The sequence below is a fragment of the Neoarius graeffei genome, chromosome 12 (assembly GCF_027579695.1).
Source record: "Neoarius graeffei isolate fNeoGra1 chromosome 12, fNeoGra1.pri, whole genome shotgun sequence".
NCBI classification, from domain to species: Eukaryota; Metazoa; Chordata; class Actinopteri; order Siluriformes; family Ariidae; genus Neoarius; species Neoarius graeffei.
This window is the reverse complement of record NC_083580.1, coordinates 65226629-65239940: the sequence shown is the minus strand read 5'-3', so window position 1 is coordinate 65239940 and position 13312 is coordinate 65226629. Positions and strand designations below refer to the sequence as shown.

The 13312-nt window shown below is 41.1% G+C and overlaps 2 protein-coding genes across 6 annotated transcripts in view; one reads left to right on the top strand and one right to left on the bottom strand.

Annotated features, from left to right (window-relative positions):
- The window catches only part of LOC132894801 (short transient receptor potential channel 2-like), a 66655-nt gene extending 57364 nt beyond the window's left edge, over window positions 1-9291 (top strand). Inside the window, exons 16-21 of the mRNA XM_060934913.1 lie at window positions 2676-2768; window positions 2897-3089; window positions 4748-4875; window positions 4974-5034; window positions 5118-5226; window positions 8060-9291. Of these exons, the coding sequence (XP_060790896.1) occupies window positions 2676-2768; window positions 2897-3089; window positions 4748-4875; window positions 4974-5034; window positions 5118-5226; window positions 8060-8772 (1297 nt within the window). The 3' untranslated portion in view covers window positions 8773-9291. The remainder of the gene's footprint in view (window positions 1-2675; window positions 2769-2896; window positions 3090-4747; window positions 4876-4973; window positions 5035-5117; window positions 5227-8059) is intronic.
- Window positions 9292-11782: 2491 nt separating this feature from the next.
- The window catches only part of rrm1 (ribonucleotide reductase M1 polypeptide), a 43289-nt gene continuing 41759 nt past the window's right edge, over window positions 11783-13312 (bottom strand). For all 5 annotated transcript variants that reach the window (XM_060936249.1, XM_060936248.1, XM_060936246.1 and 2 more), the window contains 2 exons: window positions 12818-13006; window positions 11783-12732 (listed from right to left, as the gene is read on the bottom strand). In XM_060936249.1, the coding sequence (XP_060792232.1) occupies window positions 12541-12732; window positions 12818-13006 (381 nt within the window). In that variant the 3' untranslated portion in view covers window positions 11783-12540. The remainder of the gene's footprint in view (window positions 12733-12817; window positions 13007-13312) is intronic.

Genomic DNA, 13312 nt, shown 5'->3' with positions numbered 1-13312 from the left:
CTTTCTGTGCGGAGTTTGCATGTTCTCCCCGTGTCCACGTGGGTTTCCTCCGGGTGCTCCGGTTTCCCCCACAGTCCAAACACATGCAGGTTAGGTTAACTGGTGACTCTAAATTGACCGTAGGTGTGAATGTGAGTGTGAATGGTTGTCTGTGTCTATGTGTCAGCCCTGTGATGACCTGGCAACTTGTCCAGGGTGTACCCCGCCTTTCGCCCGTAGTCAGCTGGGATAGACTCCAGCTTGCCTGCGACCCTGTAGAACAGGATAAAGTGGCTAGAGATAATGAGATGAGATGAGATGAAGTTCACGTCTTCAATTTTGCACTGGAGCTACAAAGCTAATGTCATTAACGAGTAAGAAAAGCTGATAGGTGATGTCTGAGTTGTTTACATGTAAAACTAGTAACATTCAGTGGTGATATTCCATGGCTTTAGGTTTTAATTGTCATTTTTCTGTCCTGGACAATTAAATTGTTAATCACGATTTTTCTTTCTTTATTTTTTTTATTGTAAATTGTGAGCAGAATTAAATCAGTAGCACATGCCTAAATTATCTCTAAATTATCACAAACTTCAAAAGAATGTTTGGTTGGTTTTATTTGATTTAGACAATCTTATCTATAAAAATGAACAAAAGAACATCACAGATAAAATCACAAATAGAAACTATCTTCTATTATTATTATAGCCACATTCACTGGATATGAGCAATCGTGTGCTCTGTTTGGCTACTCTACTACTGGGCTATCAGCTCATATACCGTGAGTAGAGAAAAACAAAATGGCAGAGCGTGTTGCTGAACCAACTGACAATGAAATAAAAACTCTACTCGAAAACAAAATGCAAAAAAAGCAACAAAATATGGAATAAAAGTATTTGATGGTACGAACATATCTTTTTTTATTTTTCAAGAATTATTATTATTATTATTATTATAGCATTTTTCACAAATTGTTCCTGTCATTTCACTGGTTTGTTTACATTCTTCATCTTTAAGCATTGAATTTTGTAGACTGGTTCAAAAGCTCAAAGAAGTTTGAAAATTACAGAACTGAAATGTCCAAGGAACAATTAAATAAATGTCTAAAGCCATTCTATACCTCGGCATGACAGTAAGATGGCACTTTCTACAAAAAAACAACACTAAAGTCAAGTCGTGCAGCCATTGATAGGTTTTTAAGAAGTCCACCAAAGTGGAAATGATTTTGTCGGACGTTTTGTATAAAGTTTTTATTTATCGAATTTGCGAAAAAGAAAAATGCTCTGTTTCTCAAAATCCAGTGAATGTGGATAGAATAAAACAGTTATTCCACTCAATCTCATCATACATGGCTTATAGCCAACTCGGTGTTGCACACTTCGTTGGCTATCAACTCATGTACAACTCAATTTCGTGGAATAATTGTTAAATATTGGCATGCCTATATTAGCTCACAATTACAGTATATAGCTTCTATGATATAGCTCACAAACCAGAGACAACTTTTTCATTTCTTTCAACTCAAAGTTGTTGGCATTCACCTAGAATGCTCAGTAAAAATTTACTTTCTGGTTTGGCTAAACTTTATACTTTGCATTGCGGCTTTTCAGAAAAGCAGAGCTAACAAGGTGTTGCTGTATCAATAATAATAATAATAATAATAATAAATTTTATTTAAAAGCGCCTTTCAAGACACCCAAGGTCACTTCACAAATAAAAACAAGAATTACAGAATGCATTCTGGCATTAATATTATTATTGTGCCTGTACTGTCAAACTTTTCTCAAATTTCATTCCTTATTCATCAAAGTAGATCTGAAGATGATTCCTGTCCATTTAGCCAACGTTCACCTAAAAGCGGTGGTTCAAAGAGTTGACTCATCTATGAAAAAAACAAACAAGAAGAGCTAAAACTAGATTTATTGAAGTCCAAACCTACTCCTATAATATATTTAAACATGTTTAAAATCAGGGCGGCACGGTGGTGTAGTGGTTAGTGCTGTCACCTCACAGCAAGAAGGTCCGGGTTCGAGCCCCGTGGCCGGCGAGGGCCTTTCTGTGCGGAGTTTGCATGTTCTCCCCGTGTCCGCATGGGTTTCCTCTGGGTGCTCCGGTTTCCCCCACAGTCCAAAGACATGCAGGTTAGGTTAACTGGTGACTCTAAATTGACCATAGGTGTGACTGTGAGTGTGAATGGTTGTCTATGTCTATGTGTCAGCCCTGTGATGACCTGGCGACTTGTCCAGGGTGTACCCCGCCTTTCTCCCGTAGTCAGCTGGGATAGGCTCCAGCTTGCCTGCGACCCTGTAGAAGGATAAAGCGGCTAGAGATAATGAGATGAGATGAGATGTTTAAAATCAGGGCGGCACGATGGTGTAGTGGTTAGCACTGTTGCCTCACAGCAAGAAGGTTCTGGGTTCGAGCTCCGTGGCCGGCGAGGGGCTTTCTGTGCGGAGTTTGCAAGTTCTCCCCGTGTCCGCCTGTAGTCAGTTGGGATAGGCTCCAGCTTGCCTGCAGCCCTGTACAGGATAAGCGGCTACAGATGATGGATGGATGGATGGATGGATGTTTAAAACCAATTGCAATGCACTTATAAGCTACAAAGAGTGATGAGAAAGATTCGAAAGGTGTCTCACCTGATTTTACATTTTGTCGAAAATTGTGAACATTTCATTTTTATACTTTTCTTTCTCTAGGTTCTTGTTTATATTGATGATCATTGGTACAGCCTTTTTGTGTGGCATCAACAATATCTACGTTTCTTACATCAACTCTGATTATCTTGGAAGGTTTGAACTTCTTATAATTTACTAGTAATAGAAAATTTAAGGAAAAGAACTTTAATATGTCATTGTTGATTGGACCAGGGCTTACTGTTTACAAAAACAAACAAACAAAACCCCTATGTCTTTTCCAGGTTTAATGAGACCTTCCAGTTCCTGTTCTGGACAATGTTTGGTGTTGTCAATAAAGAATATGTGGATATGCCTGATTATGTTTTGGCTGAGTTTGTGGGCAGAATCCTGTATGGCATCTTTACCCTACTGATCGTCATTGTGCTACTTAACATGTTCATTGCTATGATCACAAATTCTTATCAGAAGATTGAGGTAAGCTATTTCTATGTGCTGTTGAACTGAAGACTGCTTTGTTATACAGTATGAAATGATGCTTTAGCGGTGGCGAACCGTTACTGTTAGAGCTGGGACTTGAGCTCAGCCAAAACTTGGCCAGACACACCAAAAAAGCAACAGGGCAAAGGATTTTGCAAGGGATTAGTGGCAGGGTGCCAGGTCACTCCGTTGTGTGTAGCTGTCGATGTTGGTTTTAAAAGTAGCTAAGTAAATTACACAGGGAAATGAATACTTACGTCTGAGTGAAAAATACTGTGGTGAGCGTGCGTGGAAGAAGAGTCTGGAGACAGAAATCTTAGTTTCTCGGTTGTTAGCCTGTGCTACTTGCTCTTGATAGCACTGGCTTGACCGCTTTATTAGCATTGACGAAAACTACCGATGAACGACTCGCAATTAAGCTTGCGTTGGCGTTCGAGAAGGCCGAGGTCGATTAAATTTTTTATCTCTCCCACTATAAATCAAAATCTGATTGGTTAATTCATCTCTCACTTCCTACATAAACATACACTGCCATGGCCTTTTGTCCCGGCAATGAAGCCCTAACCAATGAGTGAGCCAGTTCTAAACTCTTCTCCGCCTAGAGACAACAAACAAACAAATAAATCTCACCGAATAACTCTATTTTAATGTTTTCAGGACAGTAAGCCTTTCAGTTCTGAAGCAAATTTGATAGAAAATGAGTCCAAATTAGAATTAGAAGAGAATAATTATAATGAAATTATGAAAGAAATGAAAGAATAAAAGAAATTAAATTTAACATTTGAAATGCTGGGGCGAGGGCGGCACGGTGGTGTAGTGGTTAACGCTGTCGCCTCACAGCAAGAAGGTCCGGGTTCGAGCCCCGTGGCCGGTGAGGGCCTTTCTGTGTGGAGTTTGCATGTTCTCCCCGTGTCCGCGTGGGTTTCCTCCGGGTGCTCCGGTTTCCCCCACAGTCCAAAGACATGCAGGTTAGGTTAACTGGTGACTCTAAATTGACCGTAGGTGTGAATGTGAGTGTGAATGGTTGTCTGTGTCTATGTGTCAGCCCTGTGATGACCTGACGACTTGTCCAGGGTGTACCCCGCCTTTCGCCCGTAGTCAGCTGGGATAGGCTCCAGCTTGCCTGCGACCCTGTAGAACAGGATAAAGCGGCTAGAGATAATGAGATGAGATGAAATGAGAAATGCTGGGGCGGCACGGTGGTGTAGTGGTTAGCGCTGTCGCCTCAAAGCAAGAAGGTCCAGGTTCGAGCCCCGTGGCCGGTGAGGGCCTTTCTGTGCGGAGTTTGCATGTTCTCCCCGTGTCCGCGTGGGTTTGCTCCGGTTTCCCCCACAGTCCAAAGACATGCAGGTTAGGTTAACTGGTGACTCTAAATTGAGCGTAGGTGTGAGTGTGAATGGTTGTCTGTGTCTATGTGTCAGCCCTGTGATGACCTGGCGACTTGTCCAGGGTGTACCCCGCCTTTCGCCCGTAGTCAGCTGGGATAGGCTCCAGCTTGCCTGCAACCCTGTAGGACAGGATAAAGCGGCTAGAGATAATGAGATGAGATTTGAAATGCTGATATGTTTGGGCCTTCTCTGAAGGCCTAGCAGGCCCTGACGGTTCCCTTCTGTGCTTTAGTGTCAATTTATTTCTGCTTATTTCTCCTTCTCTAGGATGATGCGGATGTGGAGTGGAAATTTGCTCGCTCCAAACTCTATCTGAGCTACTTCAGGGAGGGACTCACGATGCCTGTTCCCTTCAACATCATTCCCTCACCAAAAGCTTTCTTCTACCTCCTACGGTATGCTCGCAATCTCTCGCTCCAAAACAAGGCAAAGAAATAGAGTTTCAGGTTCAAATTTATTTATTTATTTATTTATTTATTTTGTCTTTGAGTAGAAAGCTCTGTTGCTGTTGCAACTTTAATTCCACCGTGGACTATCCACCCATCGGCTCTATGGTGAGATTATTTCACAATCAGCTTTAAATAGCAGTCCAGATTTTAGAGCTTTTCATTAATTTGTACTGTTTTGCCTACTGCAGTCTAATGAGACAGATGAAAATACGTCGTACAGAAATCGGGTGATCCAGGCTTTAGTGCATCGCTATATTGAATCTGCCAGGAGAACGTTTGAGGAGACGAAGCGCAAAGGTATGACGAAGGAAGCTTCTTGATCTCAGTTTGTCAGTTTTATGGTGCAAAGCGTAAAAATAAACCCATTCAAGACTGTCACATGAGGCTTACGTATATATTTTTCTCAGAATCATATCCTTTGACATTTCATCCAACCCCTAACATTCTTTGCCTTTACTCTATATACAGCGCCCTCCACAATTATTGGCACCCCTGGTTAAGATGTGTTAAAAGCCTTAAAATAAATTACATTTTTTATTGCAGAAGCATAATCTCACACTGAAAATTGTAGAAAAATGTAACCCTTAACTCAAGTGAATTAAAAAAATACAAATAAAAAATCCCTGACTACGAAATAATTATTTTTCATAAAATCACCTGTTCCACAATTATTGGCACCCATAACAATTCCTAGAAAATAAATGTAATTGAAGCATTTCTGTCATTTTTACTGTAGTTTATAAAGTTGATCAGAGTATCTAGGAACCCTTAATTAGTAATTCATCACAGCCTGTTTCCCTGGGGTATAAATATGATGTGACACAGAGGCCTATTTCTCTTATCCACTCTTGAACATGGGAAAGACAAGAGAACACACCATTCAAGTAAGGCAGATGTGTGTCGACCTTCATAAGTCAGGCAATGGCTACAAGAAAATAGCCGCTCGCCTACACCTGCCCATATCTACAGTCAGAGGAATCATCAAGAAGTTTAAAACAACTGGAACAGTGGCAAACAAGCCTGGACGAGGATGCAAGTTTATCTTGCCACCACGCACAGTGAGGAGGATGGTAAGAGAAGTAAAAAGTTCTCCAAAGCTCACTGTTAGAGAATTGCATCAAAGAGTAGCATCTTGGGGTCACAAAGTCTCCATAACAACCATCAGGCGCTATCTACATGCCAACAAGCTGTTTGGGAGGCATGCACGGAAAAAGCCTTTTCGCACTTACAAGCATAAACTTAAACATCTGGAGTTCGCTAAGCAGTACTGGGACTTCAACTGGGATTATGTGCTTTGGTCAGATGAGACCAAGATAGAGCTTTTTGGCAACAAACACTCTAATACATCACAAAAGATGAGTATGCAGAAAAGCACCTCATGCCCACTGTGAAGTATGGGGGAGGATCGGTGATGCTGTGGGCCTGTTTCTCTTCCAAAGGCCCCGGGAACCTTGTTAGGGTGCATGACATCATGAACTCTTTGAAATACCAGGACATTTTAAATCAAAATCTGGTGGCCTCTGCCCGAAAACTGAAGATGGGTCGTCACTGGGTCTTTCAGCAAGATAATGACCCTAAACATGTGGCCAAATCTACACAAAAATGGTTCACCAGACACAAAATCAAGCTCCTCCCATGGCCACCTCAGTCCCCAGACCTCAACCCAATTGAAAACCTGTGGGGTGAGCTGAAGAGGAGAGTGCATAGGAGAGGACCCAGGACTCTGGACGATTTAGAGAGATTGTGCAAAGAGGAATGGTCGAATGTCCCTCTCTCTGTATTCTCCCATCTTGTGAAATGTTATAGGAGAAGATTAAGTGCTGTCTTGTTGGCAAAAGGGGGTTGTACAAAGTATTAACATCAGGGGTGCCAATAATTGTGGCACACATGATTTCATGTAAAAGAATGATTTCTTAATGTGGGATTTTTTTTCCCCACTGAATAAATGCACTTGAATTAAAGGTTGGATTTTTCTCTTTTTTTGCATTGTTGTCCTGTATTATTTAAAAAAAAAAAAAGAATTTATTAGAAGCCTAAGAACACATCTTAACGAGGGGTGCCAATAATTGTGGAGGGCGCTGTAAGTCATAAGAGCTTGTATGGAATATTTCAAGAATATTGAATGTGTGTATTATGATAAAATAAGTATCAGTAAGATTATCAAGCCTCTCGCTCAATGTTTTCGAAGTTTCAAGTTTGAATTTGCCTTGTTCTGTTAGTAGATAATATTTGCTTCTTTCTATAAATACATTTTCGAAATAATCAAAATGATCTGCCAATAGAATGACATTTCCAAGCTTGAAATGAGTGAGGAGGTGTAAAAATCCTCAGTTATTATATAATAATCTAATAATATGGGAGTGCTATTATACCATAGTTCTGTACAATTCGCAAATCTGAAGGTGTGGATTAATTTTCTCGAACAGACAGCTCTGCCTCTGACTTTAATTCAGATCACAGCACTCATTCTTAGCGTCATCGTGTCTGCAGTAACAGCTCATTCACAGAGACTTGTGTAGAGGACGAGCTACATTATAAGACTAATAATAAATAGATAAAAAAGTAGTTTTTATTTAACAAAGATACATCTAGTTGTTGATATGGTGAGGTTTTTCCATAAGAAGACGTTTATTATGGATGGAGCCTCCAGTACCAGGTCTTTGTCGGTAGGTTTTCTGCCAGGGGAAAGTCTTTTCCCAGTAACATGACAAGCTTTTTTGTCTTATCTTTGAGAGTGGAAAACAAGAGAGTCTGATGAACGATGAGCTGTTATAATGTGAGTGACGCCAGGAACTAACTTAGGAGTTTTTGATAATCGTCTGTAAGAAATGTTTTTAAAAAAATATGGAGTATCTGAGGTTCTTTGGATGAACAATGGTTCTGGTTTTCTAAAGAGTTTCTACTTGGAAACTGATAAGATTACCTCAGATGGACAAACCAAGGTTCTCTTGAGAGTATCAGATGGATTTCTGAATTTGTTAGATTTTTTTTCACAGTTTTTGAAAACTCCTTGAGTTACAGATAGGGACTTCTTTCATGACTTGTGCGCTTGACATATATACAGAAAGAATGTGAGGGTTTTTTGTACATGTTATCAGTTGACATATTTCCTTTGACATTTTATGTGCAGATGTTGGAAACCGGATCACAGAGCTGAATAAAGTGGTTGGACATCTACACGGTGAGATGAAGCAAATTCACCAGACGCTGTTAGACATGGATAATAAACGACTGGATCCTTCCGGACAAAGTGCTTCCTCCATCCTAGGGAAGTACATCCAGGGAGCCAAAAACAACTTCCGCAATTTTAGCTATGGCCTGCCGTCAGACAGCAAAAGTACCCCTTTGCTGGCCAACATCCACCACCCGAATTCTGAAGATGTAGGCAATGTGAAGGGAGAGGAGATAAAAGACACGGCTGAGATTGCTGAAGCTAAGATAGAGAAGGAGGAAACGGTTGATGAGATCAGGGAACAGGTGGGTGAAGATCAGTCTGGTGGTGATCAGTCTGGTGATGATCAGTCTAGGTATGATCAGTCTGGTGATGATCAGTCTGGTGGTGATCAGTCTAGATATGATCAGTCTGGTGGTGATCAGTCTGGTGGTGATCAGTCTAGGTATGATCAGTCTGGTTATGGAAGTAAGGCAGAGAAGGATGGAGCCAGTAACAAGATCATGGAAGAGGAGAGTAATGATCAGACTGCACTTGAAGATGAAACAACGCTGATGGAGGAAGGGAGAGTCCATGAAGGACAAGAAGTATCACTCATCGGCAACAGTGGCTCTCGGGACACCGGGTTTGGTTCTCAAGAGTCAAAACTCTCCACTCACAGTTCTGAGTAATTATAACAAAATATCTCCCTGGGTTCATTCTGAACTACACCAGCTGTTAGAAAATAACCAGCCTGCTATAAATGAGCCTTTTAACATCTTAAACATTTCTGTAGCCAAACGCAATTCTTAAGTTGTAGTCCATACATTTGTAAATCTGTCATTTGTACCCTAGATTTTGTGTACAGTCCTTGTGTGACTTTTGGAAATCCACAGTTCTGAATTTGATCCTGATCTGTTGTCCCAATGTCTGCTGCACTTCCCACCCCTCAGAAACCTGCCAGTAGATGGTTTGGCTAGGATCTAATGCCCTCAAGTGTATGTATGCTTGGTGCCCTGTGAAGGACTGCCACCCCATCCAGGGTATATCCCATTCCTGGCATAGGCTCTGGATTCACTTCGACCTTGACCAGGATGAGTGCTTATTGAAAGCAATGAGTATGTTGTTGTGATTGATAGAAATATTAATCCCTGCCCCTGCAGCTGTCTATAGCCACCAACTCGCCATATATTCTTACCTAATCACAGCCTGCACCAATCAAAGTTCTCACAGCATCTTTTTAATAAATGATTTACTTTCAGTTGTAAACAGTGGGTAACAGGACTGCACTTTCATACTGACGAGTCATTATATCACTGAAAGGAAGCAAAGAATGCAACCTTTTTCTTCTTTCTATGATCTTCAGGAAATTCAGATGATGCAGCTTTCTGTTGAACATGTGATTTGTGGAATGTTCCAAATATTTCATAAGAGTGAACACGTTCATATAATAGAATTGAGTGAATGAGGTTTTTTTTTTCATAGCCTGTAATAGGCGATTCTGAAACAGGCAAACATTTTAAATGCTGTAAATCTGAAACTTGCGCATAGGTAAAGTGTATTTCATAAATATATAACACACTACACAATCTTTAATAGGAACACTTGCTCATTCATGCAATTATCCAACTGTGTGGCAATTGTGTCGATACAGGTCAAGAATTTCAGTTAAATTTGCATCAAATCTCAGAATGGGGAAAATGTTATACTGATTTGGTTAGTTGGCTGTTAAAATATTTCAGGAAATGCTGATAGACTTGTTTGAGCCAACAGAAGTCTATAGTAACTCCAATAGCTACTCTTTACAACCATGGTGAGCAGAAAAGCATAAGAAATACCTGCTGGAGCTTCAGATTCCTGTTCTCAGCTGACAGGAGTGGAACCTGATGCAGTCTTTGGCTGTTGCAGTTTCTTCTCCTTAAGCTTGTGCAATTATCAAACATTTATGACAGGAATGCAAGTGTGTGCACACGTGTGAGAGTAAATATTGTCCTTGCACAGCCAATTTAAAAAAAAATTAAAAGCCACCAATTTGCTTAAACTGTCTTCATAGCCATTTAAACATCTAGATGTAATGGTTCAATTAATTTTAAATAAGTTTCATTCATAACATCCTATTATGGTTAAAGGGTGTACATAGAAGGTGGTGTAGTGGTTAGTACTGTCACCTCCAGCAGCCGAGGGCCTTTCTGTGTGGAGTTTGCATGCTCTTGCCGTGGGTTTCCTCCGGGTGCTCCGGTTTCCCCCACAGTCCAAAAACATGCAGGTTAGGTTAACTGGTGACTCTAAATTGACCGTAGGTGTGAAGGTGAGTGTGAATAGTTGTGTGTCTATGTGTCAGCCCTGCGATGACCTGGCGACTTGTCCAGGGTGTACCCCGCCTTTCGCCCGTAGTCAGCTGGGATAGGCTCCAGCTTGCCTGCAGCCCTGTAGGACAGGATAAGTGGCTACAGATAATGGATGAATGGGTGTACATACAGGAAGTGATTCGCTAGTGGACATTCCAGGCTCTGGTTACCTGGGTATCCTGCTTGTAGATTTATTGGCCAGTCAACGGTATTCTTCACTTCCAGTGGTAGTTGCCTCAAAATTGAGATGAATTCAAGTTGGTACCCACCCACTTCATCACCAACAGTTATTTTTATAACTTTCATTGTTATGCTGATGATATTCAAATCTACATCACTATCACCCCTTCCATAGCCTCTGTTCAGCTGCTAAGGACTTGCATCACTGACCTTAAGCAATGGTTGCATAAGAACTGCCTTAAACTTAATGCCGGCAAAACGGAGGTTCTATTAGTAGGTACCAAAAGACGGGTTCAGAATTTCTCCAGTTTTACTATTGATGTTGTGTCTATTCATCCTTCCCAAGTTATAAAAAACCTTGGAGTTCTCTTTGACTCCACCCTTACATTTGAACCCCATCTTAAACTAATTACTAAGAATGCTTTCTTTCACCTCCGCAATATCGCACATCTCCGCCCTTTTCTCTTGGAAACTGATGCCAATATGTTGGTCAATGCGTTTATTTTTTCTCGCCTTGACTATTGCAATTCTCTCTTTTATGGTCTCCCTGCCACATTGCTCAATCGCCCGCAGTATATCCAAAACTCAGCAGCAAGAGTCCTCACACTCACCAAGCGCACTGCTCACATCACTCCTGTTTTACAGCAACTGCACTGGTTGCCAGTTATTTCTTGGATCAAATACAAAATCTTGCTTTTAACCTATAAAGCTCTTCATGGTTTCGCTCCTTCCTATCTCTGTGAGCTAATTCATCTGTACTGTCCCTCCCGCTCCCTCAGATCTTCTGTCTGTGGACTTCTACTGTTCCACGTTTTAAATTGGCATCTATGGGTGGCAGATCATTCAGTGTTGCTGCTCCTAAACTTTGGAACTCGTTACCACAATCACTTCATGACTGTTCCACTCTCTCTTCCTTCAAAGCTCACTTGAAAACTTTTCTCTTTACCTCACACTACTCTTCCTAGTTTTTTTTTTTGGTGGTAACTCTTTTGTAAAGCGTCCTTGGGTTTGTGAAAGGCACTATATAAATTGAACTTATTATTATTATTATTTTGCATGTCATTGCTACAAGTCAACAAATTTCATTGACATTCCATTTTCTAAGGTCACCACATTCTCTCCTGTCTGTCTGTCGGCAAACCTTTACACTTAAAAGAAGTTTCAGGTAACCTAATTTGAACAAGGTAAAGAAATTTTTTAATTACAAAAAAAAAAATGAACAAATCCCCATGCACAGTGTAAGATTAATCCCCACCCACCCCCACAAACGGTTACAAGGTTTTGTTAAGTGAGCTGTAATTCGTCCCCATGGCCTGTGCAGGTTGCAGCTTGCTCAACACCTGTTTGTGTGGCACAGCCAGCTTGTCCCATGGCATTACAATGATTTGCCATCTGGGCTTTCTCAGCGCACTTGCTTTGTGAGAGCACACCTGTGATCCTGCTTTAATAATAAACATACACGAGTAACAAGTTGGTAAATTTTCTTTTCATCTATAAGGATTAGTTAAAACGTGAACAATATTTCACACGTTGCTTTCTCAAAATTAATTATTTTTAATTTGACGAGGCTTAACAGGCTCTGTTAAAGTTATAGTACAGACATTTTATGCAAAATATGTCACCTGGCTACTTTTACGTATTAGTACTTTGATATGTGACTGAATGTTGGTCATACCAAGGAAAATTTGTACAATATTTTGTTACACCATGTAGCCAGGTGAAATAAATAGTGATGTTATGTCCGGAATACAAAGCATATGTACACAGTTATAAAAGAGAAACCAGACAGGCTTTTTGAACAACCCACTTCAACATTTTTTTTTTTTTTTGTTAATCCTAATTGCCTGGATTACTGATGAAACACTGATTATGATCAGATATCTATTCAGCTGATGAACATCAAAGACGACAGAATGAGGAAAGAGAAACTGTCTAAGAGCCACACATCAGACACTCCTCCCTGTTCTCCAGAGAGCACACCATAGCGGCTTTGTTCCTCTCCTTAATCTCTTCCTCGTTGCTTTTGGTTTCCTGCGCCGCCTTCAGTTTCTCTTTGTTGAGGGTGAACTGGATGGGGTTGGCAGCTGGCTTTGTCCTCAAGTAATACATACCAGTCTTAAGTCCCTGTAGACAGAATTACACAACTAAGTGTGAGCAAAGCATACAGCGATAAACAGCACAACAAACACCAAAAGAAGAACTTTCTCACCTGCTTCCAGCCATAGAAGTGCATACTGGTGAGTTTTCCATAGTTGGGCTCAGCAATGTGGATGTTAAGTGACTGGCTCTGGTCGATGAAAGCTCCTCTGTCTGCAGCCATCTTAATGACCACTTTCTGTGAGATCTCCCATACTGTCTTGTACAACTCCTTTAGGTCGTCTGGAATTGTGGGGATTCCCTGTAAAACAAAGCCACCAAGAACCATTAGTGAGGCACTAAGGTGGGGTTTACATTAGACCGTATCAGCGGATCATCAGATTAACGTTTTTAAAACGATTAGTGTGCACACAGCAACACCAATACACGATTCGCGTGCACATAGCAACGCCAATACACGGATACGCTCGGCTCCGCAGGCATCCCGCGCTCCAAATCACTCCGCCCTGAACAGCGAGTGCCCTCTGGAGGGTGCGCACTCCGGCCCTGCGCAGCTCACAGAGCGCGCGAGCAGTGATTCGGGACTGAGCCGCTGTATGTGTGATCC